General features: G+C 35.7%; 5 protein-coding genes across 8 annotated transcripts; 4 read left to right on the top strand and 1 right to left on the bottom strand.

Annotated features, from left to right (window-relative positions):
* LOC18607554 (beta-galactosidase 13) lies at positions 166 to 4,781 on the bottom strand. Its single transcript, XM_007041785.2, has 18 exons — positions 4,399 to 4,781; positions 4,087 to 4,295; positions 3,920 to 3,986; positions 3,748 to 3,840; positions 3,503 to 3,646; positions 3,235 to 3,329; positions 3,030 to 3,135; positions 2,851 to 2,935; positions 2,642 to 2,760; positions 2,381 to 2,548; positions 2,115 to 2,290; positions 1,873 to 1,982; positions 1,648 to 1,757; positions 1,453 to 1,560; positions 1,263 to 1,364; positions 994 to 1,139; positions 540 to 885; positions 166 to 452 (listed from the first exon to the last, which is right to left on the bottom strand). The coding sequence occupies exons 1-18, from the start codon at positions 4,618 to 4,620 to the stop codon at positions 327 to 329; spliced, it is 2,532 nt and encodes an 843-aa protein (XP_007041847.2). The 5' UTR covers positions 4,621 to 4,781; the 3' UTR covers positions 166 to 326.
* On the top strand, positions 5,626 to 9,224 carry LOC18607553 (protein MCM10 homolog). Of its 2 annotated transcripts, none has more exons than XM_007041783.2 (11): positions 5,626 to 5,838; positions 6,146 to 6,323; positions 6,503 to 6,577; positions 6,781 to 7,018; positions 7,098 to 7,222; positions 8,003 to 8,036; positions 8,140 to 8,186; positions 8,279 to 8,419; positions 8,526 to 8,590; positions 8,671 to 8,743; positions 8,826 to 9,224. In XM_007041783.2, the coding sequence occupies exons 1-11, from the start codon at positions 5,736 to 5,738 to the stop codon at positions 8,938 to 8,940; spliced, it is 1,194 nt and encodes a 397-aa protein (XP_007041845.2). In that variant the 5' UTR covers positions 5,626 to 5,735; the 3' UTR covers positions 8,941 to 9,224. The 2 variants fall into 2 exon arrangements, with proteins under 2 accessions (XP_007041845.2, XP_017970260.1); XM_018114771.1 differs by having other exon boundaries at positions 6,479 to 6,577.
* On the top strand, positions 12,499 to 16,770 carry LOC18607552 (rac-like GTP-binding protein 5). Its single transcript, XM_007041782.2, has 7 exons — positions 12,499 to 12,949; positions 13,856 to 13,943; positions 14,032 to 14,141; positions 14,244 to 14,307; positions 15,899 to 15,963; positions 16,129 to 16,194; positions 16,288 to 16,770. The coding sequence occupies exons 1-7, from the start codon at positions 12,851 to 12,853 to the stop codon at positions 16,390 to 16,392; spliced, it is 597 nt and encodes a 198-aa protein (XP_007041844.1). The 5' UTR covers positions 12,499 to 12,850; the 3' UTR covers positions 16,393 to 16,770.
* LOC18607551 (ubiquitin-conjugating enzyme E2 10) lies at positions 17,565 to 19,228 on the top strand. The gene is made up of 5 exons (XM_018115549.1): positions 17,565 to 17,933; positions 18,023 to 18,150; positions 18,305 to 18,409; positions 18,566 to 18,714; positions 18,823 to 19,228. Exons 1-4 carry the CDS (start codon positions 17,864 to 17,866, stop codon positions 18,707 to 18,709), a joined length of 447 nt encoding a protein of 148 aa, XP_017971038.1. The 5' UTR covers positions 17,565 to 17,863; the 3' UTR covers positions 18,710 to 18,714; positions 18,823 to 19,228.
* On the top strand, positions 23,911 to 27,746 carry LOC18607549 (probable receptor-like serine/threonine-protein kinase At5g57670). 3 transcript variants are annotated; one of them, XM_007041774.2, is made up of 11 exons: positions 23,911 to 24,293; positions 24,564 to 24,840; positions 24,935 to 25,008; positions 25,107 to 25,225; positions 25,317 to 25,432; positions 25,527 to 26,093; positions 26,182 to 26,430; positions 26,516 to 26,679; positions 26,761 to 26,988; positions 27,068 to 27,217; positions 27,299 to 27,746. In XM_007041774.2, exons 2-11 carry the CDS (start codon positions 24,705 to 24,707, stop codon positions 27,545 to 27,547), a joined length of 2,052 nt encoding a protein of 683 aa, XP_007041836.2. In that variant the 5' UTR covers positions 23,911 to 24,293; positions 24,564 to 24,704; the 3' UTR covers positions 27,548 to 27,746. The 3 variants fall into 3 exon arrangements, with proteins under 3 accessions (XP_007041836.2, XP_007041834.2, XP_017971037.1); XM_018115548.1 differs by having other exon boundaries at positions 24,162 to 24,293; positions 24,434 to 24,840; XM_007041772.2 differs by having other exon boundaries at positions 24,157 to 24,840.

The following is a 27,892-nucleotide window of genomic DNA, read 5'->3' as shown; positions in this document are numbered from 1 at the left end:
TTTTACTAAAATTGTAACAATATTTGCCAACTGTTACTCTCATTGATTCTAATTGATTTCTGAGATGCAGATTAGGGTAATATATTCAGGTTTCTTTCCTCTTTCAAATAATTATTATTTTGCCTTTTTGTTTGCTTAAATGAAAAATAAGGGTAGAGAGAGAAAGATGGTTGAAAGATTAAATTAAATTTCTAACTTGGAAATTGCAGAGTCATCCCGTTGCAAATTTATGGCTCAGAAAATACAAATGATAAATCAAGCTAAGTTGTATGGCAGTGATAACTGGTCCAACTGCTACACCCTTGGCCTCCAACGCTAGCTCAAGCTTACTTCTTGTAAGCACACTTGACTTGGACGGCAAGAGCCTTTTTCATATGTGGGCAGGCATCGTTTTGCTTGTCGAAATCCTCAGCGTCCAATGGAATTTGGCAGCTGGTTTTTCCCAGACAAAACTGTTCACACACAAAACACAGCACCGAATCTCTTGTCAGAACTGCTCAACCTTGTAAACCATAACCACCAATCGTAACTCTACTTACCTTTTCCGCAACTTTCTTGGATACGGGGAACGTGCAATTTCCAAGGGAGTAGCTTCCGCAGGCACCAAAAGGATCACCAAAGCTCGCAAACTCTACGGTAACGATCTTTTTCTGGTTCGGACAAGTCAGTTCAGCCTTTGGTTTCAAATCATCCACCTTGGCTCGCAAGCTGCCACCTTTGCTTTCGAATAACCTCACCGATGGCGGATGATATTCGGTTACGTAACTGCAGATTGTATCTCTATTAACTAGCAGGATCTCAACATCTTTCGGATTGCCTTCCTGCTCCTCCAATATAACAATGAGATTCTGCGTCGGCTTGAGGAACGATCTTGGGATTTGGTACCTGAATTAGATACAGAAAATGAAAAAGAAAAAGACTTTTAGTTTGGTTTTTACCGATGAAGATTTCTTTCTAGTATATGGTATGGTTCAGTGCTGATGGTTTACGTACTCGGATTGAGAAGGCTGCTTTAGAGGAGAAAGGTAAGACATCCAATATCGGCCAATGTTCTGACCATTGATCCAGACCATACCTTTCCCCATACCAGTCATCCGGATGGCAACTGGGTTGTTTCCTTCTGGGGTGTCAAAGTATCCCTGTGCAACAAGAATATTTCAGTTGTTGCAAAACATACTTGACAGATGATCAGCTTGCTTAAACCTTATTTCACTCTCAAAGAGCACCTTCAATTCCTAACATAAAAATTCCCTAGGAATTACCTTGTACCATGTTAAAGCTGGTGATTCACTAAGCTTCCTCCACTCTACCTTCGTTGAGCCTTTCTCGGTATATATTTTCTTCTTTTCTCCATTCAGTCCAACCTGAAAATAGGGACCAACCCTGTTTAATTACCCATCATTCTGTAATTTGTATGAAAATTAACTATAGAAAGTGAAGGCCTACTGATACCTGATGTCCCCAGCCATTTACTGACAGGTCAAGTGTTCCGGTGTTCAAACCTAATATGGTGATAGAACGAGGCCCAGCAAACCTATGCTCCATGTAGGCTCCGCTATCCTTAATTAATAAAGAAAATCTAATCAGTAGCTGTTCTAACTAAGTTTCGTTCAAGCCTAAAAAGTGCTTAAGTTGCAAATGCCTTACTGGAAGTCCCACTAAAGTCCCCAAGAGTGTAATTTGGTTAACCCCTGCCTTCAACTTTACAGGTTTCTGGAAGACAAAGCTCTTCTCAACTTTGCTCCCATGTGCAAAACCTAAGAAACAAAATCAAGATTAGGTAATATATGACTGTGAAAAAGAAGTTCTCGATCGAAGCTACATAAATCTGTCACTGAGAATTCAATTGTATGCATGATGCTGCACACTTACCTATATATTCGCCATTTACAAAAGCAAGGAGTCCATGGCCAAGACTTGCAACCCGTAAAACTGGGAAGATTTCTTTTTTCATTGGCAAGTCACGTGGACCCAATTCAATGCTGCAGTAAGCAGAAACGCCAGTTAACTTTTCTAATAATCCCCTCGTTTAAAATCCTTGTCCGACGGATGAAATCAATTGAATGTTCTTATCTTTTGTTTTCTTTACAAAGAGTTATATGTTTTGTACTTACCTAGTTGTATACCAAGCATAATCCGTTGTATCTTTGGTCAACTCATAAAGCTCCATTGGTTCCTTGGTCATAGATCCAAGTTGGGTTGGAACATATTCCTTGTACATCTGCCAGTTAAAGTTCTTGTTTGCAGTTGCTGATCTTACAAAATTTCTCGTGTTATGTTGTGCCGTAATCTGTGAAAGATAAGTTATTTAGTTCTAAAGCAGCAAGAAAAGTCAAGGCAGTTTGGGAGCATGCAATGAGGAGAAAGACCAGCAATTTACCATCTGAGTGTTGTAAACCACGGTCTTGCAGTCAGGGAGGATACTGATGGAGCGAGCTGGTAGGCGATATTGCTTACCCCTGAAATGGAATGTTTGCGCGTTCTGGGTGTCATTGTTGGCCAAGAAAGCTGCACAGAGAGAAGTTCCAGGTTGCTTGTAGGTTCGGACCTGCATTGCAGCACAATAGCTTAACTCTTAGTAACCATATAAAACTTCTCTAACTTCATCATCCACTTGATTAGTCTATAAATAAATGCTTACCTCTTGGTCTGGACCCAGCTTTTGGACGGTAGGAGATCCCCAAAGCAGAGCCTTTTTGCACAAATTTAGGGCCTTGTGAAGATCCTTGAGGTGGCCCCATTTTGGGTCCCTTTGTAAACCTACAGCATTCAGAACCAAGTGATATTAGCTGTCTAGATCAGGACCTGAATCCATAGAATATCATCAGATTACAGTATTCTTAATCTTACCATATTCATCAAGAGGGGCTTCGTCATAGTAGCGAGTTGTTGTAAAAGCAGCGCTTGTTCTGCCATAATTTGTGCCACCATGGTACTGCGAACACCAAAAAGAACAGTGAGCTACCTCTCAAAAGAGTGTCATTTAGATAAAAATTGAACTCGGAGAAGACAGCCGGGTATCTTCCTACCATGTAGTAGTTGACCAGAGATCCATTTTTGGAGAAGAAGCGAGCCACCGAGTACGCCAAATCTTCAGCTGACCTTTGAGATGGTGGATCTCCGAATACTCTATACCTGAATTGTTAAAACGCATTGAAACAGCCACAGCATTAGCCTATATACACAATATACTCAGAATTCTTGAGTGAATATCTTCAGTAACGGCATACTTACTGTGCAGTCCAGTTCTCAGTCCACAATGAAGGCTTGTTACGCCTATTTGGACCTGTGAAAGTATCTCCGCAGTGTCTTCCATTGCATGTATTAATCTGAACGATGAAGTCTATATTACTACTTTGTTGTGCAAAATAAACAAGTTTTCCATCTTTTTATCCGGGATGGAGATATTTTTGAAAGATTTTCCATACAAAATGATGATGTTGGGTCTCTTGAAAGCAAAAGAAACTTAAAAATCAAAATAGTTATCATCAGGTAAACTTACAATTGGATCTGGGGCATCCCTCTGCTTGCACATGATCCATGGGACTTCGGTGTTTAAGCCAACGGCCATCTTTCCTGCCCACTGAACATAACTGTCTCCAAGTTCTCTGAATGCTAGTTGAATGGTGTTGTACTCATTCTCGATCTGCAACAAGAAGTATCGAAATTTATAAGATATCAAACTTAAGAGTAAATGATATCGTCGATTTAAGCTTTTAGGAGAACAAGAGTTATTAGCAACCAAACCTGTGATAAAACGATAGGGCCTCCTTGTGAAGCAAACAACTTCTCCTTCTTCATCATATCAATAATCATCGTAACGAATTTTTTCATGTAATGCTGCACGGGATAAAAGTTTACTCAATTGAAATCTCGAATCATTTGTGAAGAGCTTTCACCAAGTCGAATTACACATTACCTTGAATGGTTCATTGTCAGAGCGGAATGTGATGTTGCGGACCTCTCTTAGCCAATATGGTAATCCTCTGAATTTCACAATGGAAAAACTCCATCGTTAGGCGCAGATAGATGAGAGAGAGAGAGAGAGTCTGAAGAAAATGAAAATAAGAAGTTTGAATTTTTTACCCATGGTTCCATTCAGCCTGAATAAACGGGCCAACCCGGAGGGTCGCATACATTTTATGCTCCCCAATCAACTTGATGAACTTCACCAAGTCATATTGCCCTTCAAAATTGTACTGACCCTCAATCGGCTCATGAATGTTCCAGAAAACATACGTCTGGATCACGTTCAGACCTCCATATTTAGCTTTTGTGAGGAGGTCGGGCCAGGTCTGAACCCAATTCAACAAAACAAATTAGTTCTACATACATAAAATCAAAGGTCCATGAGAAATTAATCAAACACGAGACTATATATACACAAAAAAACCATACATCTGGGGTGCTGCGAGGGTAATGAATGGAGCCCGAGAAAAGCAGCTCTCTTTTGCCATTGATGATCACAGACCTTCCATCATAGGTCACGCCCTGGTTGACCTTGTTCTCAGCCTTATGGTCATCCCCATCGTCATGATCCTTCTTGTCATGCGCAATGCTGGAAGCAACCAGCAAGGTGAAAAGGGTTATTCTTAAAAGTATACGGCCTGACACCGCCATTGCTATTTCAGTAGAAAACCTATGTTTTTTCTTTTCTTTTCCCTTTTTTTTTCTTTTGGTTGAACGTCAGAAATGGATTCTTGGACCAAAGGAACAAAAGAATTGCAGAAACCAGAAATAATCGAGCCGGACTTTGGGAGCCTCTACCTTAAAGGAGAGGTGCCCGGGTAGCTCAAATGACAAGTACTTGGAAAGACAATGATATAGGAGAAAGACATGGTGAACGTAAGGTATTGGATGAAATTGCGGATTCGGGTTGTGTCCTATTGCTATTTTTAACCTTTGCATGCTACAGATTTCCCGATTTTTCTTGAGCAAATTTGCTATTCTTGGAACAATTTGAATTTGGAGGGAGAGAACCGGGCAAAGTCAATAAGACTTGGTAACCAGACACCATTAATCTGTTGCGATTTTCCGGTTACCATCTCATTTTTTTGCACGTGAAATTTGTTTTTTGCCACATGCAGTATTTCAATAACGCACGTGGCTTGAAAAAAAATAGGATTTATATATATATTTTTTAAAAAGAGTAATAATGTTTTGGATTTATATTTGATAGTTTGGCTGTGCATAGACCATTAATCTACCACAAAGCATCACACCTTGTCAAGAAGTAAAAATAAAATTTTGTAAGATCTTGAAAATAATTATCAAAAATTTTTTAATTTATAATTACATAAAAAGAATATAATTTGTTTTCTCTTTCTTTTTGAAAGTATAATCAGATACAAAAGTAATTTTATTAATTTGTATGTATATTAAATTATTATAAAAAATGAAGTTGTAAAAGAAAAAGTTGAGGAGGAAATTTAGATTGGAATTATGAAATTTGGGGAGGAAATATTTATAAAAAAAAAAAAAATTGTAGAGTTGTGGTTACGAACTAAAACTCTGCGTTTTGGGTTCGGATGAAAGGAGTGGGGGCGACCCGCGTATCTTCTTTTATTTCCCTCCAAAACGTCTTTCAAGACTCCCTCCACAATACCAAAACATCCCTCCGTTTTTCTTTTTCCTACCCTTTTTTCCCAATCATTTCATTTTCATCTGATACAAGCAAGCTTCGAAATCGTTTCTTTTACTTGGAAAGTTTCTGTTAGTTATACAAGATCTTACCGATGGCAAGCCACGAAGACGATCTGGGCCTCCTTCTCTCTCTCCAAGACAGGGTTTTAGAAACGCCTCCAGCTTCCCCTTCAAGTCCCCACTCCCATTCTCCTGGTAAGCCCATGCACGCCTTCTCATCACTGAAAAATTTTCATATTTTCTAATGGCCGTGTTGGCTTTGGGTTTGCTCATTGAAAAACCCTTCCGGGCATCTTTTATTTTCCTCTTAACGCATCTGGGTTTGTGCCTCGGCATTTTCCAATTTCCTTTAACTTGAAGTTTTATGTCTGGGTTTTGCTTATTTATTTTTCTTGCTTTAAAAATGGATAATGGGTACCTCTCGGTTTCTTCTTTTTTGTTTTGTTTCTTGTTTATCTTGAAATGTTCAAGTTTTTACATTTTAGTTGGCCTAAATTTGCAGGCTACCTATCAGACGATGGATCCCCAAGGCAAAGAGGGAAAACAGACTTATCTGTCTTTAAGAATGTTGTTGAACATTACCTTGATTATGAACCCAAGCAAGTTGATAAACCTGTCAAGTCAAAGTCAAATAGCTCAAATGATCTTCAAGTTGAGAAGTTTTCAGGTTTGCGTATAAGGTAAAACCAAGTTCAACTCCAATTCTTCACAATAATCTAACAATGCTAAAACCTGAGCCATTTTTTGATGCCTATTTTCTCTGCGAACAAACTAAGTGTACTAAATGGAAATGGCCTTGACAGTTTTCTGTTCGTACTTCTTTTTTCATGTGTAGCTTAAGTTTTTCTTCTGTTTTAAGGAATCAATTGGTCAGCCCTGCAGAGTTAAGTGAGCGCTTGTCTGATATTCGTTTCATTCGGCTAACGGCTATAAAGTATGTTATTGTGCTTCTTCTCCTTATACTGTATGTTTTTGTTGCTACATGATTAAAATTTGGAAGATGTTTTCTTGCTTTTGGACATAAAGTTCCCTTCAAGTTTGTTCTTATCTAGAATATTACTTGCAAAGCTCTGAATGTAGCCTAGTTGGATATAAACTGCAATGTGGTAGGTGACAGGATATTTTGGCTTTTTATAGGAATTTGTTGGTGGGAGACACTCTTTATGGATGTTGGGCAACTGTGGGAGTGTTGACGGAAAAGGGTAATCCAAAGACTAGTTCAATTGGGCAGAACTATAGCATATGGAAAATTGGGTGTTTAGATGAAAATGCTGTTTCTCTTTTCTTGTTTGGTGACGCTTATAGCCAGTACTGCAAGGAGCAGGCTGGAACAGTTTTTGCATTGTTCAGTTGCTCAGTACGCAAAGATGCCAAGGTATCAACTTGTCGCATGTTAATTGGCCCATGTTGGGTAGTGTTCTAAGGAAACTAATACCTTCTGTATCATTTTGTAGGGATCAGGGTTTTCCTTGAGTGTAGGTGCACCTAACCAAATTCTAAAGATTGGTACTTCAGCTGACTATGGAGTTTGCAAGGGAAAAAGAAAAGATGGAATGGCTTGCACACTAGTCATAAATAAGTATGCTACTTGTCTTCCCTAAGGTTCTTTGGTTTTATTAACTGTTTTTTCACAATGGCTCTCATGTACTCCAACTAATTAAGAAATGGGATTGAGAGAAACATCTATTTTGTACAAACTGGTATATATTAAATGATTAACTTTTAGTTATATAAGAGTCACAAGCTTCCACTGCATCTAGTTCAGGCATTGCAGGCACTTTATTACTGGTAAATAAGCTGAAAAGGAAAATGATTAGAATGATGCTATTAGTCTTTCCTAGCAAATGAGTATGATCTCTCCACTTATGCTTGCGTCATCAACAATCTATGTTTTAAACTTCACTGCAATATCAGTTATTAACTTGTTTGCAGTTTGCTTGTAGTGCATAGTGTCTAACTGCCATGTTAGAAGAACAGGAAATGCTTGACACTTGTAAAATTCTAGTTGGTAGGTTCAAGTCAGAGGAGTCTGGTTTGTGCTAGATGTTGGCAGTGTGGATTGATGAATTATTGGTTAATCAAGAAGTAAAGAAAGTGAATTCTTATTGAGTAAATCTTGGATACAAATTTGGTGTGAATTCATGACTTACTTCTTTCTTTAGTATGTTTTTAAAGGTATTTCATAGCATTCTTTTGTTTTTTCCATCAGATGCAAAGTCTTTTATGTTTTGTCAAGCAGCTAGTTAAACAACTTCCTAATCAACTGAATGAGGCTCTGCATTATCCAATTTGCTTTGCGTGCTTGTCTATGTAATTTATTCCTATATATTTTAACTTCTGACCCATTCTGTTATTTCAGACGTCAAGGTGTGTACTGCCAATATCACAAATCGGTAGGCATGCATGAGATTAATTTATCTTTATTTTGTTTAGCCAATATCTTAAGAGTTGGAAGGAAATCAACTCTAGATAACTCTTTTCTGTTGTGTTCTGTAGAAAGCATCAGAAAGATTTTCCACAAAGCGAACTGAGCTAATGGGAGGGTAGGTGATCAATGATCCATGTCAAATTAAATTGCTCACTTCATTCTTTTCTATTCTCATAAGTGACAATTTTTTTTTTTCTAATCTTACAGGAACTTGAGAACAGCATTTAGAAATCCTCTTAGATCAGAAGGAATATATATGGTTGATCCTCTAACTGATAGGACAAACTTGAAAAAGCCCACGCAGCCAGTTAAAATATTGTCGGTGGATGGACTTAAAAAGGCATTAAGGTATGTAATTGATTGTGTAGATTGTATGTCTGCAACTACAAGTCCACTTAAAAGTAGAACAAAATAGAGAAACAACTGATTAGTTGAACTGTACTTGAATGAGCAGAAATGGAGATAAGGTGACAACAAATAGACACTCCCAAGGGATAAGATTTCTTAATGCAGTTACAGGTATTAGATTAGAAACCTCTCTGCTTGTGCTGGTTACAAATCTATGCAATATCCTGTCACTGATTACTTTGTAATTACAGAGAAAATGTCTTCAAAATTTGCAAATGGAGCATCTGGAATGTCTGCTCAACAAATGATTGGCTCAGAGAAGAGGTAAATCATACATTTTCCACTCACTGTCAGATTTATAATTTTTCTTTCCATTTACTTTAAACATTCGTCCATCACTCCTCAGGAAACTGTCTACTGTAGAACAAGATACATCTCTACTACAAAGAAACAAACCACTGGATCCAAAAAGAAAGAAAATAGAGCAGGAGCAAGCTTGGTGGGAAGACAAATGGAAGTAGGGCACTGGAAAAATAATTGAACTAGATATTGTGAATTCAGATCAAGAGGCTTGAGTATTCCATGGCAGTATTCTGCGCTAGGGTGCATTGATGTAAAAAAACCTTGGGCCCGGGTATACCATATCTGCATAGTAAGTTGCAAAGTTGGCTATACAGGGATGTAAACAATTGAGTTTCCAATTCTTGTTTTCTGAGTTCAACAACCACTCTTTAACCTATAGTTTTGAAGCTGAGGGTATCTACTCTAGACACAGCCATTAGTTAAGTTAATGTTTGTTCTAGTATTTCATGGGAGGTCAATATTGATGATTATAGGAGTGACTTTTGTTGAAACTAAATAGTTGTTCTCACTTGAAGTTGATCATAAAACTCAGAATGGCACATAATAATTATGGGATCCCAAGTCCATGTGCACAGGTAGACAGTCATTTCAGCATAAAATTAAGGGTATTAAAATCAAAATATGATCCATAAATAAGGAAGGAAAGAGTCCAGGGTCTCAGGGAAAATAAATGTGATTGAGGTTGTCTAACCAAATTAGGCACTAAGGGAAGTATGATTACCTGTATGAAATTGATTGCAGGGCTTATTGGTAGGAACAAACAAGTAGGGGACACGGTATCTGAGGATTAAGGACAGTGCCAGGTACAATGATTGTTGAATTGAGGCGAGAGTAGTAGGAAGTTGGTTATCCATGCACATGGAGTTGGTAGTAGCCGGCCCATGTGCTTTGAGAGATTTAATGTTTACTTTTAAAGCACATTGTTAGTTGGCCTAATTACATTATTTTAAAGACGATTTGGAATCATTAGCAACAACACTTTGTCCACTACGTATCCTACTCCTATCCCTATTTCAACAAGCTCCTCAACCCCAAAATAAATATATAACAAAAACAGGAAACAAAATATGTGTGTAATGCTTATGTATTGCCATCAAGATCTTTTCAATTAATTTATAAAACCAACAACCTAAGTTTGGCCCATTATAAATGGGGGCAGAAAAAAATAAGGGGAAACAGACCCGTCGGGCTGCAAAAACCCAAATAGGGGTACGTTGTCACTACGCTATGACTTACTAGACAGAATACAATATTGAAGTTAAGACAAACTGTTAGGTGACGGGTGGTAAATTGTTTTATGACTTGTGAAAGCAGCTGTGCATGTAAAACTAATTGACCAGCTTAAGGGGGAGGGTTTGGTAGCCGCTTTTATGCTTTAGGTGTATGCTTGGACATTAGTGAAAATGAAATAAAGAGGAATATCAAGAAATGAAAGTATGGGTCCTTCACTAATTGCTTGCCCGACGGGACCTTAAATGCACTGGCCATATCTAACATTGAATGATGATTCAGCTCTGTTGGGATGTCTCAGTTTGATGACATAAAAACTCAGCAATGTTTACATGCTTGATTAGGTTGTGGGTCAATGCTAGCCTTTAACCACTTAACAACTACCATTAACGATTTAGCCTGCTTTCAATATCAGATTCAATGTGATGTGTCAGGAGATTGAAACAAGGGCCATAATAATAATAATAATTATTATAATTATAATGTACTAGATAAAATTGAATTTTAGTTTATCATATTATGTTCTATTTTTTAAAAACAATATAAAATCTTTGCTTTTGTCTGATGTCCTGCATAATATTTTTTTTTATAATTTTACGTTACGTAATCAGTAAATTTTTTTATATTCTCGTTATTTTTATGATTAAGTTATTTATTTTTATTATTTAAAATTTAAAAATAATATAAAATTATATACGTGCTATAAAATATTTTTATTGCTCATTTTAGGTGTATTATTACTAATAGAGAGACTCATCTTGCAAGCCAAGACTCTGGATCTCTCTATTCTCCCCCCCACGTTTTGATCTTTCTTGAGCTTTACGTGAAGAAGAAGGGAAGCTCTTTGCCTACCTGTATTTGGTGATTGTGGGAGTGAACTTGCATGGTTTAACATCGACGAAATCTCACAACTTGCCCGCGGTTGTTAACATTCTTCATGTGGCCCAACCGATCGAGTTTGATTTGACTATACACATCAAAATGTCCCATAATTCTACTACTACCATAATTTATGCTTCTGGTCCACTTGTCACCATCCATCAGTGGATACATATATATATATATATATATATATATATATATATATATATATTTTTGAAAAAAATTAAATTATATTTTTTAAATTAAAAGTATTTATATTTATTATTAATATATATATATGTATATATTCTATATTCAAACATCATAATCAATGAAAATTTAAAATCTTATATTAAAGTCATAGCTTTGATCTCTTATTGCTCATCATTTTCTTTTGCACAACTGCTCGGTGGACCTTTGTGTTTTGCTTAATACGAGAGGGAAGGATGATGCCCAATCTTCTTCCTCTCCACGATTACGATGTTTCCTTCAACTCTAATTTATCGTTAGACCAGTGTTACTTCATTTACCATAATATCAAATGCAGACAACGTAAATCTAATTAAGTTTCAATTAGTTAATATTTTTAATATTAAAAAATAAAAAATAAAAAAATAATATTACAAATTGACAATTTGGCAATATTGCATTTTTCCTCCCAGATTGATGTTGCACGGCACCAAATCCAACATAAAATTTCACTTTATGAAAATAGCATGTGCTTTGAGAATTGAGATTATATATTTATAATTAATTCGATTCTAAGCTAATTAATATTTTGTTAATGTTATAGTATACGCTTATACATTAATTAACTATTTTATTATGTCACGGATCCGTCTTCTCCAAAACGTTTTGGTACCAAAAAGAAAAAAAAAACAAAGAATTGGCTGGGAGTGTCTCGACGTGTTAGGAGGACATTGGGATGAAGGCAAAATGGTTTGGATTATATTAATATTATTTACACTTAATTTCTTTTGACTTTGCACTTTTATTTGGGCAATGAAAATCAATGGTACGTTTTTTTTTTCATTTTATTTTATTAAAAACCCTCCCCCCCCCCAAAAAAAAAACTTAAAATCAGAATAAAAACAAATTAACTTTATGGTTCACATGCAAATTACGCATGTTGCTCCATTTTTCTTGCTATTTATTATTTTATGTCTTAATCAGCACGAAAGTTCTTCAAGTAAGACATGAAATGTCCCAATGCTATTCTCTTTCCTCACACTTTGGTTAATTGCAAATCAAATCATATCATTTCATAACATAAAATACCCATAAAATTCTTTCTATACATTCTTACAATCAAGCAAGCCACCCTCCCTTCTTCTTCTTCTTTTTTTTTTTTATAATTTTTTTAGTTTTCTTTTTTCATTTTAACAAATTTATAATGATTTTCGAACATCACAATAATTGGATAGTGTTTAAGAAATTATTTTAATAAAAATAAAATCAGAGTTTAAATATCATTAATATTCTCATTTTTATTTGCAATTTACCTTATACAACACAAAAAAAAAGAGAGAAAATTGTAAGAAAAGAAAAGCCCATAATAAGTAATTTATTAATTGGAAATATATTGATTTATATAAGCATAAAAAATTCAAAACTAAAAAAATAAAAAATAAAAAAGAAAAAATGGAAGGGAAAGTGAGAGGTGGGTGCATGTTAGGAGTAGAAATTTGGGGCCGGGTTTGAGCAGTTCCTCGTTATAGCTGTCCAAGAGCTGTCTTTCGTCTCCCCAAATTCATTTGTCTTCCTTTCTTTCCTTCGGACAATGCCTTTCAGTTTACTTACGACTACTTCATTTCTTTCTCGCAACTCAACATAAGTTTACAATGTCGTACCGTAACCACAACAACAACTAGAGTTTGCTTTGCTTTTCCACTGTTTGGACAACAAACAAACGAAGAAATAGCCGGAGAAGAACGACTCTAACCGTACTTTACTTTTCCCGGTCACACGTGGCGCAAAATGAGTGCTTCCAGGTTCATAAAATGTGTCACAGTAGGTGACGGTGCGGTCGGCAAGACTTGCATGCTCATCTCCTACACCAGCAATACTTTCCCTACTGTAAGTAGAAAGAAAATAAAAAGCCGCCCTTTTTTTGTTTCTTAGGGTTTTTTGTTTTCTGTTTGGCTCCTGAGAAAATGTGGGAAAGGGAAAGAAAGTCAACCCTTCTTGGTACTGAAGAAAGGACAAAGGAATGTTTTTGACTTGGATTGTCATGGGTTTTTTTTTTTCCTTTTTGTTTTCCCTATTTTCTTGGCAACCAAACGAAAACTATGCTGGTTTCTGGTGGTCAATGTGACTTTTTTCACAAAGATGCTTTATTTATTGGGGTTTTGTTTCTTTTTCTCTTTGGTTACACTTATCTTTGGAATCTCGAATTTGGTATCGAATGTTAGTCTTAATATCTGAATCATCCTTCATAAATTTTGTTCAACTGAGCAATTTTCTTGGGGATTTTTGTTTCTAAAACTTGCAGTAATTTTATTACTTTTTCTAGTCTGTAACTTATCATTACTTGGTCTGTTTGTTTTTTGATGCACCATCTTAGGGAAAGGACGCTTACTTTTAAGATTACAACTGGAAAATAACTCTCTCTCTCTCTACTCCCCTGTTTGCTGCTAGAAAGGGAGAAAAGAGAACAATTTGCTATAACTGAAACTATTGGTGGTAGAAATCTCCATTTCGAGATTTTTCATGATAGGTGCTTGCATGATGGTGAATCTCGGTTGATGGTCATGGGATTGATTTTTTTTTTTTTGTCCTTTTCATTGGCATAAAAAAAATTAAAAAGCTTGTGCTAGAATTTATCTCCTTTTGGTAAACCTTACTCCATATAGAGTTGATTGATGTGAATTTTGTAATCATGATTGTCTAGTTCTTGCTTCATTTTTACGATTATTTTAAGATAACTTTTGGAGAGGGTGATTAACCTTTTCCCTACATCCTCTGCAATGTTTTGGGAAACAGGATTATGTGCCAACTGTCTTTGACAACTTCAGTGCAAATGTGGTTGTGGATGGGAACACTGTTAATCTGGGATTGTGGGATACTGCTGGTAAGTTTCAGTTTAATAATTTTTCCTTATTCATGTCTTAGAATGTTTATTGTGGTAGATTTGATTTTGTTTTTCTATCATGGAACAGGCCAGGAAGATTACAATAGATTAAGACCTTTGAGCTATCGTGGAGCAGATGTCTTCCTGCTGGCATTCTCTCTCATTAGCAAAGCCAGCTATGAAAATGTTGCTAAAAAAGTGAGATTATGACTATTATTTATAGAGATTTTCACCACCTTTATAATGAGATACTTTCTGATTACATGATTTGCTAATAAATTCTTTGTTTCAAATTCTCAGTGGATTCCTGAATTGAGGCATTATGCACCTGGTGTTCCAATTATTCTTGTTGGGACTAAGCTTGGTTAGATTCTACTCCCATTTTTATTTTAACATTTATCAATTATCTGTTCCTTTCAATCAGCTCTTAATGCAATAGTTTGCATTTTTCTCATAGAAAATTCCTCTTAGACTGGCTTTGCTTGCTCACTGTTATGGGTAATATATCGTGGTTAAGGCTAATAAACCCTGTTATATTTATACTATTCACACCACCTTTTTCTTCTCATTTTCCTTGCCCCAGGAAGGAGAGGGGTGGGAGTGGAGTTCATTGCCCTTGAGTGAAGGGGAGAAGGTCCTGTTGGTGGGTGAAGTAGTGTAGTGCCTTGAGATGAATAGTGTTCATCCTTTTCTTGGGCATTTACTCTTGCCTCACATGATTAGTCCGTTAACCACCTAAAATTCTAAGTGGAGGTTTGTTCTCTATAGGAATGTTTCAATTGCAAGACTTTTCTTGATAAAACTACCCTTACCATTACAAACTATTGACATTTTCTTTTAAGTGTTTTTTTTTAGGTTAAAAAAAGAACAATTAGAATTTTTATGGTTCAATTACCTCTATCCTTGCCCATACCTTCCTCCATTCGGGATCTAAATAGTTGAGGTTTGTCTCTTCTTCTACATGAGTCGTTAATTTGATTGGAGTTAGGCAAAAATTCCATAGTGGCAGAGACCTGAAACAAGTTCAATCTGACTTTGCCTTCGCTTACTATGTGTTCTAATGTATTTGAAAGAATGCTTTAACTGGAAAGGTTTGGGAAACTTATTCTAGATTATTCCTGCAGAACTTAGAGATCCTGTTACAATTGGTTACGTTTGTTATTTGCCGGTGAATTGTCTCTCCTAATGAGTCATCCAAAGTAATCTTTTTGGATATTAGAAGCTTGTGGAATAATTTTGAAATCTTCATCGGTAATCTAGATGCTCTTATGTCCACCCAGGCCCACTACCTACCAGCTGGGGGACCAAGCTAAAGTGAAACTAAAGTTCCAAAAAGCTGTTCCTTTTGGGACAACTATTTACTGATTTTAAGGAAATCTTTGGGAATTATATGAAAGTTATTGATGTGAACTAATCCTTTGAGATGCTGAAGTAGAATAGGAAGCCAATAAAATGTTCCTCATCTAAGAGGAAGCCATTTGAAGAAAATGGGAAAGAAAGAAAATAAAGCCCAAAATTTCTAAACTGGGGCCTACTATATATTCTTTCATTAAAAATTGTGTTCTTAGGTTTACTTCATTATCAGGTCATCCCTTTATCTTGAGCTAGTTGAATAGTTAAGTTCCCTATGGCATGAGTACATTAATCATGGAGGAGAGCAGTGCATTATAAGTTTCAAAAGAGAAAACATGTCCCCTGTGGCAGAGGAATAACAAGGAAACCAATGAAGCAACTACCTGATGGAAGGTTAACTTTTCTAAAGCTAATGGATGCATTCATTTCTAAACCTGTAACTTTCAAGTCTTGTCCCAATGTTTCCTAATGTTCTTAACAAATATTCCGGGAAATATCTTCTGGAACATTTTCCAAATAGATATGGCATCAACACCTGCTACATTTATCTTTAAAGCTGTCAGTATATATTTATTAACGGCTGCTAAATTTTCTCACTGCAGATCTTCGGGATGATAAGCAGTTCTTCATAGATCACCCTGGTGCAGTACCCATTACCACAGCTCAGGTACTCACAGCTGCTTTTCATAGTAATAACATCTGATGAGTTATTCACGTTGTCTCATCATGCTGCTGTTTCTAGTTCATGACCAGAGTGTCATTCTAGTTGAGACTTTAGAGCATAAAATCCTAATTTTGATTTTCTAATCTTTTCTTCATTTTATGCCGAAAGGGGGAGGAATTGAGAAAGCTAATTGGAGCACCTGTTTACATCGAATGTAGTTCAAAGACACAGCAGGTACATAAATATTTTTCATGTCAACATAAATCTTGGGGAAATTTATCTTGGGTTCCTGGTAGAGATTTGTGTTAATTACTGCTGGAAATACAGAATGTGAAAGCTGTCTTTGATGCTGCCATCAAAGTGGTTCTCCAGCCACCAAAACAGAAGAAGAAAAAGAAGAGAAAGGCACAAAAGGTATGCTCCATATTGTGAGCATGGAAAGAAGAGTTATGGGCGCCAGGGTGGATACCATGACCAATTAGCCACTTAATCTGTTAGTCTCTCACCATATCTATTACTCCTCTCACCTGAGGAAATAGCTCCTTTTGGTCTGTAGTCTGAACTGACAGAACTAGGGAACTCCTATAAGCATCAAAATATGTGCTTTTTTCTCCTGGATTGTATTTTGAATTTGTATATTAATGGCCCTTTATGTCAAGCACACTATCCCTTCAGTTTCTTTGAGCTTAGATATGCGTGATGTACGGTGAACCCCTCTGTAAGAACAACCAAATTGTATCTTGTGATGTAATCTGATCAAGTACATTTAAAGGAACCTCTAATATATATTTGTGGTTTTGAAGTTATTTACTAACTATTTTTAACTTACCTGAATGAATATTGTTTGTTCCCTTACTTGATCTTGCCACTTCTGTGATCCATTGTATGTAAGATTGTCAGGGGCATTGAATTACATGATCTGGAACAAGAGGGAGGGAGGGAAGAAAAGTGGGGGGGGTGGGGGGGGGGGGGAAATGAGACCGAAAGACAGTGAGAATAGAAGAGAAAAGGCAGAATATCATGTTCTTGGACCTATTCATTGGTCAGTCAATATTGCATCTATATTCTCTTGGAAGGCATTTGTTGATCGAATTCTGTGGTGCGTCCTAGACCTGTCTGCTTCATTGCTTTCACAGATTCTCAACCGAAGAAATCAATTAGCTAAGAACGAATCTTTTTCCTGTTGGGACGTGGATGGAGTCTAGTGGCAATATAGCAGCAGTTTTCAAGATACCCCATGGATTTTTATGCTCGGGTTCCATTGTTTGATATTTAAGCCATCCCCAGGAACTGTAACCGTTGGTTTTCTTGTTGCTGTCATGTGGTGCTTTATGCGAATAAGATCACTGTCAACCATGATTAATTTTCTATACAGGCTTCCTAAATTTATCTATGGAAAAGAGAATTCTGTGGAATATAATGGTTGACTAAGAAAGTTTAAACGAACTTGGAAACAAACATGTCTTATTGACCTTATTGGTTACTGAGAAAGATGAATTCGAGGTGCATCTTCCTGCAGTAACAGAATGTCAAATTGTAAACAGAAATATGTTTAATCAAGTGATAATTACTTCGTTTCAATGGGCCAAAAATATCAATCCTATGGCACAATATCTCCAAAGTTTTTCTCATTTTCTAAATCTCTTGATGCTGCACTTGCTAACTTTATCTCTGGAATTTATACTGCGCCCACTTTCATCAGTATGAAAAGAATTGGTGGACCTCTGTCCGTCACACACTTTCTTTCCCAACGCCTGAAATTCCTCTGTTAAATACTCTATCTTCCCTTGGGAGGTCGTCCATAAAGTAGCTTTCCATCATTCACATCTTTCATTCTTCCCCTATAGTCTGAATCCCCATTTCTGAACTATATAAACCTTCTTCTGCGTCTGAAATTTTCTCAATGGCGTCGAAAAGAATATTGAAGGAGCTCAAGGACTTGCAGAGAGATCCCCCAACTTCATGCAGTGCAGGTAGAGTGATCAAAGTCTCCCTGAGCCTAGCCATAACGGCTAATTCATTCTTGTTTGTAAGGGAACTGACTACTTATGCTGCACTTTAGGTCCTGTGGCTGAGGACATGTTCCACTGGCAAGCAACCATCATGGGTCCAAATGATAGTCCCTACGCTGGTGGTGTTTTCCTTGTGACTATTCATTTCCCACCTGATTATCCATTTAAACCCCCCAAGGTTTTAAAGCAAAGAAAATCAAAACTCTCTTTCACATCAATTTTAATTTCCACATCTGAGGCTAATCTCTAGCCTAACTAAATTCATTCTCTGTGTGCAATGAAAACATGTACATAGAATCAGCCCAATCTTACCAATGGAAAATCATTTTCAGGTTGCCTTCAGGACCAGGGTTTTCCATCCAAACATAAATAGCAATGGCAATATCTGCTTGGACATACTCAAAGAACAATGGAGTCCCGCCCTCACCATATCTAAGGTAGTGACTACTACCATATCTGAGGACTTCATGTAAGGATCGATCCATCGTAACAGAAGAATTATTGATAAAAGACTAGGGGGAAAAAAAAACGAAAGAACAACAACGAATCTTGAAAATCTGAAAATGAACTCATGCTATCTGGTCTACCTGCAGGTTTTACTCTCCATATGTTCACTGCTAACGGACCCAAACCCTGAGGATCCTCTTGTTCCCGAGATTGCTCATATGTGCAAAGCCGACAAATTCAAGTACGAATCCACAGCTCGGAGCTGGACCCAGAAGTATGCCATGGGCTGAACTAGGTGCCATACCTGCACATCCTTCCTCTTTCACCTGCTCTATATTTAGTAAAGTTTTCCATCATTTTACTACTTTGTCGAAGGTAGCTTACTTAAGTTTCATTATTCCAGGTATACTATCAAACCAAATGAAGTTTATTAATAAAGAAAGTTCTGAGGCTGTAAGTTCTGATATAAGTGCCTCTTTGCTTAAGTTCCTAATGCGGTTCTCTTATCTGGCTCCTTGGTCGCAACTTGCAAGGTCTTGTTTATTAAGCTCAGCTTATAAATAATTGAATGATTGAAAGAGATGAGATGAACTAATTTCAACTTTCTGCTCATTCAAAACAATGGGGTAAGGTCAAATTCCGAGGCAAACCTCTAAATGAATAGATCAGTTAAGTTTCTGCTTTGCCTAGAAAGACTGGTATGACAAGAACCATATAAACTCACGTTGCCTTTGGTACAGGTTTAGTTCTGTTGATTAACTTTAAATTATGCATAAACTTAATCAACAAAATCATATTTCAACAGTTAATTCTTAGATTTTTTGTGATGTTTGCTGCCAAAATAACACATGCACATACCATCATGCTATGATCCTGCAAGCTATTAACGTAATCAACATGAACGAAAGTAGTAGGTAATCATTCAAAACACGGCTCCCATTTACTGAACCTCGAGCTGTGAAGGATTTGCGCAGAAAAGAAATGTCATATCCGCCTCCTAATTTGACTCTTTCCAAACATCATTTTCAGAACGTTCTAATTGTTGACTTACTATGAATCTTAGGTAATGAACAACTGCCTGCCCTAACCCAGTTCTTTTTTTCTCACTTGCCTCCACGTTGTCTAGCTGCCACGAGTCAATTCCAATCCTATACTTGTAATCCAGATCTTGATCGAGACAAGCATGTCGTTTTGTGAACGTGTTAGACTCAGACCCCAAGGTTTTGAAGAATGTTTTCCATGTTCAGAACCATCTACTTCCTAAAGTAAAATGTTGCACGTACCGTATATAGCTCTGGGAAACAAAATTCATGGTCTTAATTACATCGTTGTAAAGCTTGTAGATGGGTCTTGGAATTAGACTCTGCAGCCATTTTTGTAAGTCTAGGGACCAAGTTACAAGGGGTGGGAGTTTCCCATCAATCAGAAACCGGTGAGAAGTGTACCTCTTTTCTCTTGTTTGCATTATGATTGTTTCTTACTCTTTGAATGCAAACGACCACTCAATATTATTACAGGCTTTTGTCTGTCGTTGTCCCCCCTTAATGAACTTTAACACCACCACCATTTTTGCCGTCTTTGTCAGTCTCAGAAAATGAGAATCATTTCCCTCCTAATTCTGGATACTTTTGCCTAATCAGGTACCTACCATATCGTAGTAGTTGGTCCATCAAGTTCAAATACATAAACCAAAAACTCATATCATATATATGGTAGATGCTATAATTGTACAAGATGATTGGTTGAATCTTATTTCAATTCTATCAGCAACTTGTTGATTAAATTAATGCAATTTATGTTCTACTTTACAGGAATGTGGGAACTACCAAATAGCATTCATATTAAACATCTACCTGGATATAATTATGGTTAAGCAACATGGGATTGGTACAAAATTTGTTAATTACGGTACTCAGAATATAAAATATAAAATAGGTAAAAATTTATTCATTATTGATTCCGAAAATTTACTAATTTTTTTAAATTTTAATTTAAATTTAAATCATATGCACATTTAATAAACAAATAAAAATCCTCGATCTCTTGTTATAATTTTAGATTATAAGTTTTATATTATCAATCAAAAACTTTAAAATTTTAAATTTTAATGTGAAAAATTTAATAAATATTCATCGTATAATTATGAAAAGAATATCATGATGCCCGATCATTTTTGTTAACATGGGAAAAGTAGTCACATTCCTTTCGTTTCCTTCTTTGCATCCACCATGGTCGGCCATGACTTTTCTCTTTATGCATTTAAGAATTACTGGCATGATTATTATATGTAATCATATCAAAGATTTCATGTAATCCACAAGCTATTTCTTTGAGAACCATGGTCGTTGCTTTTGACCACCATGGCTACAATAGCATTGTTGTGAAGGCACTTTCCATTCTGTTTTTCATCACAAAAAAATGAGATCAAGCATTGAGAAAATACCATGGACGCTAGCAACATCAATCTTTCCTTCTCAATATGATTTAGATATAGTTAAATATTTACAAGAATATTTCTTCTATAATTAATTATCATTAGTGCTAATCCACACAAACTAACCCCAATTATCATTGATTTGGGATTCATTTGTAAGAGTAACCAATTGAATTAATAATCACTGATAATTAATTATAACTACTGCTGTCATGGCGGCTGCTTTGGAATTTTTTTTTTGGCATATCCCAAGCATTGACTGGTGCATGAGCAGACTTCTCAAGCATTGACTGGTATCATAATGTACAGGTGGCATATTGTAGGGTTTTCGTCGGTGGATGTGCTGACACAGAATACACGTGTGATTAGACATCTGAACTATTAATTAAGGTGGGAAATGCCAAATGGTATTACTGTCCAATCATACTTTCTTTCGGAAATTAATAAAGTAAGTGAATGGGAATTTAGACCAAAAATATGCTTACGTACAAAGCGGTTGGCACTACCCTTTCAATTGTTGGTCATCTTTTGTTTTTCTCTTTCTTTCTTCGCATTTAATTAATTTTAATACTATTTATTACACCATTTAAAGCTTCGCAAGAAATTAAATTCTTTTGTAGGTCGTACATATACTTAGGTGTACCCAAAAACTAATTAAATGCTTTACTTAGGTTAGGTTTGCCACATGCTTAAAACAGTTTTATTTCTTGCCTTTACCATTGTCAACTTAATTAATCAATTGGTTAGCTAGTTCGTTACGTCATTGTTTTACGACACGTGGATTCAATTCTATTAAAATTCAGACTCGTGACAATTGATTGAGCTCCAAGGTTAGGACCTTTCGGCTCGAAAAAAGATTGGTCATGCCTTTCCTTTTTGTTGGGACCATGCATGCCAGGAAAATTAGGAATCAAGAAAACAGCAATAGCATTAGGGGAGACCATTTGCTTTTATGAGAGATTAATAGCAACTAGACTCGGGATTTGCATGGCATGTTCCACGATAAAGGAAATTTTGATCATGAACAAATTGACCCACCAAAAGAAAGGGTCATCTTTTTTTATTAATTATAATCACTATTGCTTTTCTTTTCTAGATAAGGAATGATTTCCATGGCGTACGGACTGGAAAAAAAAAAGGGTTGTGAACACTTGAAAGCACTTGATAATTTGTTGTCATCGAGCAGGCCAAGTGATCATCAATTTTTGGCTAGAAGATGGAACCTGCTTGTAAACATGGGAATCACGATTACATTGACAATAAACAAAGCACCCTAGCAACTCCTTTTCACTACTTTGAATTAATTGAATTATTAAGGGAAAAAAATTTGTCATTTCGGTCGATCATGATGGCTCTAATGCAAATCAGCTAAGTGCATTAGATTCAATCATCAAAATAGTAAAAAACTATACCTCCACTATTGTAAGTTATACCTAGAATAGATTGAAATTGATTCGATTATAAGATTGATGAATTCATAATATATAATTCACAAAAATTTTATTTACGTTTTTTATGATTTTAAATTTTTTTTACATAACATTTTATGATTTCTTCTTTCCCGTTTATCTTCTCGTGGATAAATTTTATTTTAAAAAATATTATACCATTAAATTCATTCAATAAAATTATCAAAATATCAATTTAAAAGTTAATCTATTTATTAACATTTAAAGATATTTTTATATTTTTATTAAAAAAATTAATAGTGTAATCTCTTTTGAGAAAAAAACTTAACCACAAAGGTTTAAGTAAGAAAAATGAAAACATAAGATGTTTAGTAGAAAAAAAATTAAAATCACAAGGGATATATTAAGAATCTAAGTTTAGTAAAAATTAGAATTTAAAGGGGTAGGATTGAATAATTCTCCCGTAAAAGTTTAAAGACCTTGATAACTCTCTTGGGTTTTATTATTATTATTATTTTATGAATTTTATTGGTATTTTAAATTTGTGTGTGATTGTTGATACTGTCCCAACAGCTAACTTGTGGCTCCCTTTATTTTTAAGCTAGAAAATTATAGATTGGGGCCTTGAATGGGACCATTCTCAGACAGAATTCATAAGGAGAAAATAAATTGGACCATGTTTTTCTTTTTATTGTGATTGATGTATGTATATCTCTAATATTGCTACATTACCAAAAAATGATGCCATCCTTGAAAATACATGAAAAATGAAAGAACTTGTTTGATTTTTTTATTTTTATTTTTTTTATAGTAACTGATGTTTTTAAATTGTGACTTAATCAAAACCTCTTTTTATGAAACAAATTTTCGGCTTATGATTTCAAATTTAATAAAATAATACATAAATTCTAATTATTTCATTAGAAAAATAGACTGTATCTCATAATTCATTAATTTCAATATCATGTTAGGTCCGTCTAACACTATTAAATGTTCTACCAATTTGAATAAGAATATGGCAAACTTATATCTCACCCAAAAAAAATTAAATAAAGTATTTCGTAAATTAATTAACCAATCTAATCTTAGAGATTTTCCAAATCTTAAGTTTGTATAACCACGTTTATTTGATGAAAAAATATTCTATGAAATTAGTAGTTGAGAAATCACGTGTACTCACACACTTATAATTTAATTAAGAAATAGAATAATATTTTATTTTTTTGTAAAAAAATTGCATAATACTGATAAAGGACTTTTTGGTCATTTACAAATGGTTAAATTAGTCCTTTAAATCTTTAAAATAATGCTATAATTTTTCACTTTTTGATTTCATGAAACAAAGAACAAACTTTTTAATTAGACAAGAATTTTACTTTAAGAAAAATGTTATTTATTTTCATCAAAAAATGGACTAAAAACTAAAAAAATAAAATGGAAATTACCTTTGGCACTGGAATGTAGAAAAAAACAACAGTCAACAGCCAAAGCGGAGTCCACAGGGAAGTGCTTGTCAACCCGCGGTAGCCGGTAAAAGTTTCGCTTGTGTCACTTCAATGGTCCTTAAAACGACCTGACGCCATGGGTTTTGCGCGAAATTTGCCGGTTCTTTTAACGAACTTAAAATAAAATAAAAATAAAATAATTCCCTATTTTTGCTCTCTTTTGATTCAACACTGAAATTCGTTGCCCACTCTTCGCGGGAATTCCTTCTTTCTTTCTTTCCGTTTTTTATTTCTTGCTTTGCCGACACTTTTATCTCAAGGATTCCCTCACTTATCACCCTTTTTTGTAATTTAAAATTACATTTTAAAAATAAAAAAAAGAAAAAAAAAACAGTAGCTTGAATATCTTTATCATCACCCCAACTTTTTCTTTTAATTTTTAGTTCTTCTTATAATTTCTTTTTTTGATATTTATATATAAAGAGTATTGAAATTGGTTGCAGCAGGTGGAGGGGTGATGTTATTTGGCGGCAATGTAATTTTAAAAACATTTTGGATACAAAGAATGTATTGGTACATAATTTAGGTACAATTCAATTGTCTTCTTTTGTTTATCTTTACTCTTTGATTCAAAGATTTTGGTAGATTTTTGTCACCTATAAAGAATAGCTTATGGCTAACTCTATCACTTCCTATCTGGGTTTTTTTTTTTTTTTGGATTTTCAGATGGAAATGTGTTAATGGGTTATCATTTATGATTACAGAGTGTTGGCTTGTAAAGTACCTAGTGTTGTGGGGTTATTGTTATTCTTTAACTTGAGTGGCCATGGCGATGGTGGTTTCTTTTTTAATGCAGAGTTTGAAATGAAAAGTTAAGAAGCTGATAAGGTTCTTAGAAGGGATAGATATGCAGAGACTCTGCAAATTCATTGGAAGATAGAAGAATTCTTATATGCTTTGAATTTGAGGTAGTAACTGAGCAAAGAAGAGAAAGAAAATGCCTACTGAGAAGAAATATGTGTTGGTTGGGATTCGAATAGATAGCCAAAGTAGGGATTTGCTTAGCTGGGCTCTTGTAAAAGTTGCAGAACCTGGTGATTGTGTTGTTGCAGTTCATGTTTCCCGGAGTTCTGGTAAGGCCTTTCCATTACTTTCCACAGAAGTTTTTATATTGTGCAAGGTTTCCTGATAACAATTTCATGTTCTAATTTGAAATTTTCAATGAAGATCATGCTTTAAGGGAGAAGTTGTTGTTAGAAGGTTATTTAGACGTATACGAAGGCCTGTGTTCTGTAAAGCAGGTGGGTTTATTATCAGCAAACTCGGCACTTAGATATGTTCACTTCAAAGAATGAAAAGATGATTGATCATTGCTAGATTTTTCATGTTTGGGTTTCAGGTTGATCTTAAAGGCCAGATTTTTAAAGGAAGTTCAACGAGAAAGGTTTTGATTAGAGAAGCAAGGAACTATGAAGCTGTAGCTCTAGTTGTGGGTATAAGCAAGCATAGTGCTCTTGGGTAAGGAGCAGCTAAAGACTCAAATCTCTGTTGGTTGTTAACTTTTTGTGATTCTTTTTCTGATTACTCTAAAAACAGATATCGTTTTCAGGGGTTGGACTTCCACGGCTAGATATTGTGCAAAGCGGTTGCCAACTACTACCAATGTTCTGGCCATCAGCAATGGGAAAATTATTTTCAGAAGGTCCAACAAAAATCAACTACCAGGTTTGATTTTTCCTGTCCTATGAATAAGAATGAGATGAATTCTAGTTTCTACTGCAGACTTCAAAAGTAATAGATCTACTTTTGATTATGTCAGGTCTTACAGTTAAAGGTGATCCAAGACCAAGTGTTTATCTGATTGAAAACCCTGCTGCAAGGGAATGCCAATCAGAATATGGTGATTCTGAAGTAGGGTCTGAGATATCCAGTTTGGAAGGGATCCAAAGCTCCAAAGATGATTCAAGAACCAGTAGTGAAGATTCAAAGAGTGAGATATTGAGTGTGATTTATGAAGGCAAGAAAATTTCTTCGCGGTCAATTTCTCTTTTTGCGGGAGACGTTATGGACTATAAGCCCGGTTGGCCCCTCCTCCTGAGGGCTAGTTCAGCAACACCACAAGCAAAGCACGCCAGGAGTATGTCAGTAGTCAAATGGGTAATGAACTTACCAAGTCGTTCCCCGCATCATACTCCTCGATGCTCAACCATTAAAGAAAACCCATTGGAAATTGAAAGTGGCAGTGAAGTTGAGATTAATAGGACCAATTCATCTATGCAATGTGAGTTGCAAAAATGCTTGGAGGCACTCCTAAAAACAAATTCATCTGCTTGTCAATGGTTCAGTTACAAAGATCTAAAAGCTTCAACTGCTCAGTTCACCTCAGGTTCTTATCCCTAACGTGCCTTGCAACCACTGTGTGTTTTTTTTGCTTTTTATGCTTGTTTTCTTGCTAAAACTCTGTTTTATGGCAGAGAATCTAATTGGAAAAGGAGGGAGCAACCGTGTTTATAAAGGGATCCTTCCAGATGGCAAGGCAGTTGCTGTCAAGATTCTGAAGTCATCAAAAGAGGCATGCAAGGATTTTGCAAACGAAATTGAAATTATCTCCTCACTGAATCATAAACACATCATGCCTCTAATTGGTGTCTGCATTAAAGATAATGATCTAGTATCTGTCTATGATTTTTCTTCTAAGGGAAGCTTGGAAGAAATTCTGCATGGTATGGCTTCAATGGGATCTGTGTTTTTTCTTTGCTTGGTAAAAGATGTCATAAACTTACTGATGCAAGGTAACAAATTTTGCAGGTAAGAACAAAGAAAAACATGCCTTGTCATGGGAAGTGAGATATAACGTGGCTGTTGGGATTGCGGAAGGCCTAAATTACCTACATAATGAGCATCCTCGACCTGTTATTCATAGAGATGTCAAGTCTTCAAATATTCTTCTTTCAGATGGGTTTGAGCCAAAGGTAATTACTGAAAGAATGTTAGTTGAAAATGAAATATGTCATCAAATCGATCACATGGCCTTTGTTTTTTCAATGTGACAGTTATCTGACTTTGGGCTAGCAATATGGGGACCAACTGATTCATCATTTCTGACTCAAGCTGATGTTGTTGGAACATTTGGGTATTTAGCTCCTGAATATTTCATGTATGGGAAACTTAGCGACAAGATTGATGTCTACGCTTTTGGTGTTGTTCTACTTGAACTTTTATCAGGAAAAAGGCCAATAGGCTTTGAGACTCCCAGGGGCCAGCAGAGCTTGGTCATGTGGGTAAGTCTTTTCTGAAACATAAGTTCTTCCACTTGTTGTAACTGTGCATCAATTATCCTTTTAAGTACTTCAATTTCAGGCCAAGCCAATAGTAGAGAATGGGGATGTGAAAGGCATACTGGATCCTAATTTGAATGGAAATATCAACGAGACTCAGATGAAGAGAATGGTTCTAGCAGCAACCCTCTGCATCACACGGTCAGCTAGACTGCGTCCTAAGATGAGCGAGGTAATAAAGTTTTCTAGTATCTTGCTAAAACGTTTAAGAACAGGGTGAAATTTCGTTTACATTTTGCCCTCCTCTTTCCAGATACTGGAGCTCTTAAAAGGGGACGAAGGTGTTGAAAAATGGGCAGAGACACGACATGACAACACAGAAAGCCAAGATCATAATGATGATGAAGTTTATCCAAATTCAAGTGCAGAGTTACATTTAAGTCTCGCAATGCTTGATATTGATGATGACTCGACATCTTTTAGTAGCATGGAGCAAAGCAGTAATCTTTCTATGGAGGAATATTTAAAAGAAAGATGGAGCCGATCATCAAGCTTCAATTAGATTCCCTTTTACTCTTTTTGGCATACTCAAGGTGTTTTACAGCAAAGTTTGCTTCAGACCCCATTTTCGATTATGTTTGTACCTGTACAGTCGAGAGAAAAAGAGAGAGAAGCAGCACCCATTGTTGAGGTGTGATTTGCAGATGTAGATTCTTGCAAATAATGATATATATGATTGAACCTTCTTAAATTTGTCAAAAGATTTTGCAGTGAAGCATGGACAAAGTAGAAGAATGTTATGCAAAATGGAATAAAAGGGGCACTCGATAGACATTAGTTGTTAAATGAAATCTGCTCTAAGAGATAAAATGAATCTCGAAAAGAAAAGAAACAGAGATTGATTTAA

This window comes from Theobroma cacao, chromosome 2 (assembly GCF_000208745.1).
Source record: "Theobroma cacao cultivar B97-61/B2 chromosome 2, Criollo_cocoa_genome_V2, whole genome shotgun sequence".
NCBI classification, from domain to species: domain Eukaryota; kingdom Viridiplantae; phylum Streptophyta; class Magnoliopsida; order Malvales; family Malvaceae; genus Theobroma; species Theobroma cacao.
This window is presented reverse-complemented; position numbering and strand designations above follow the sequence as displayed.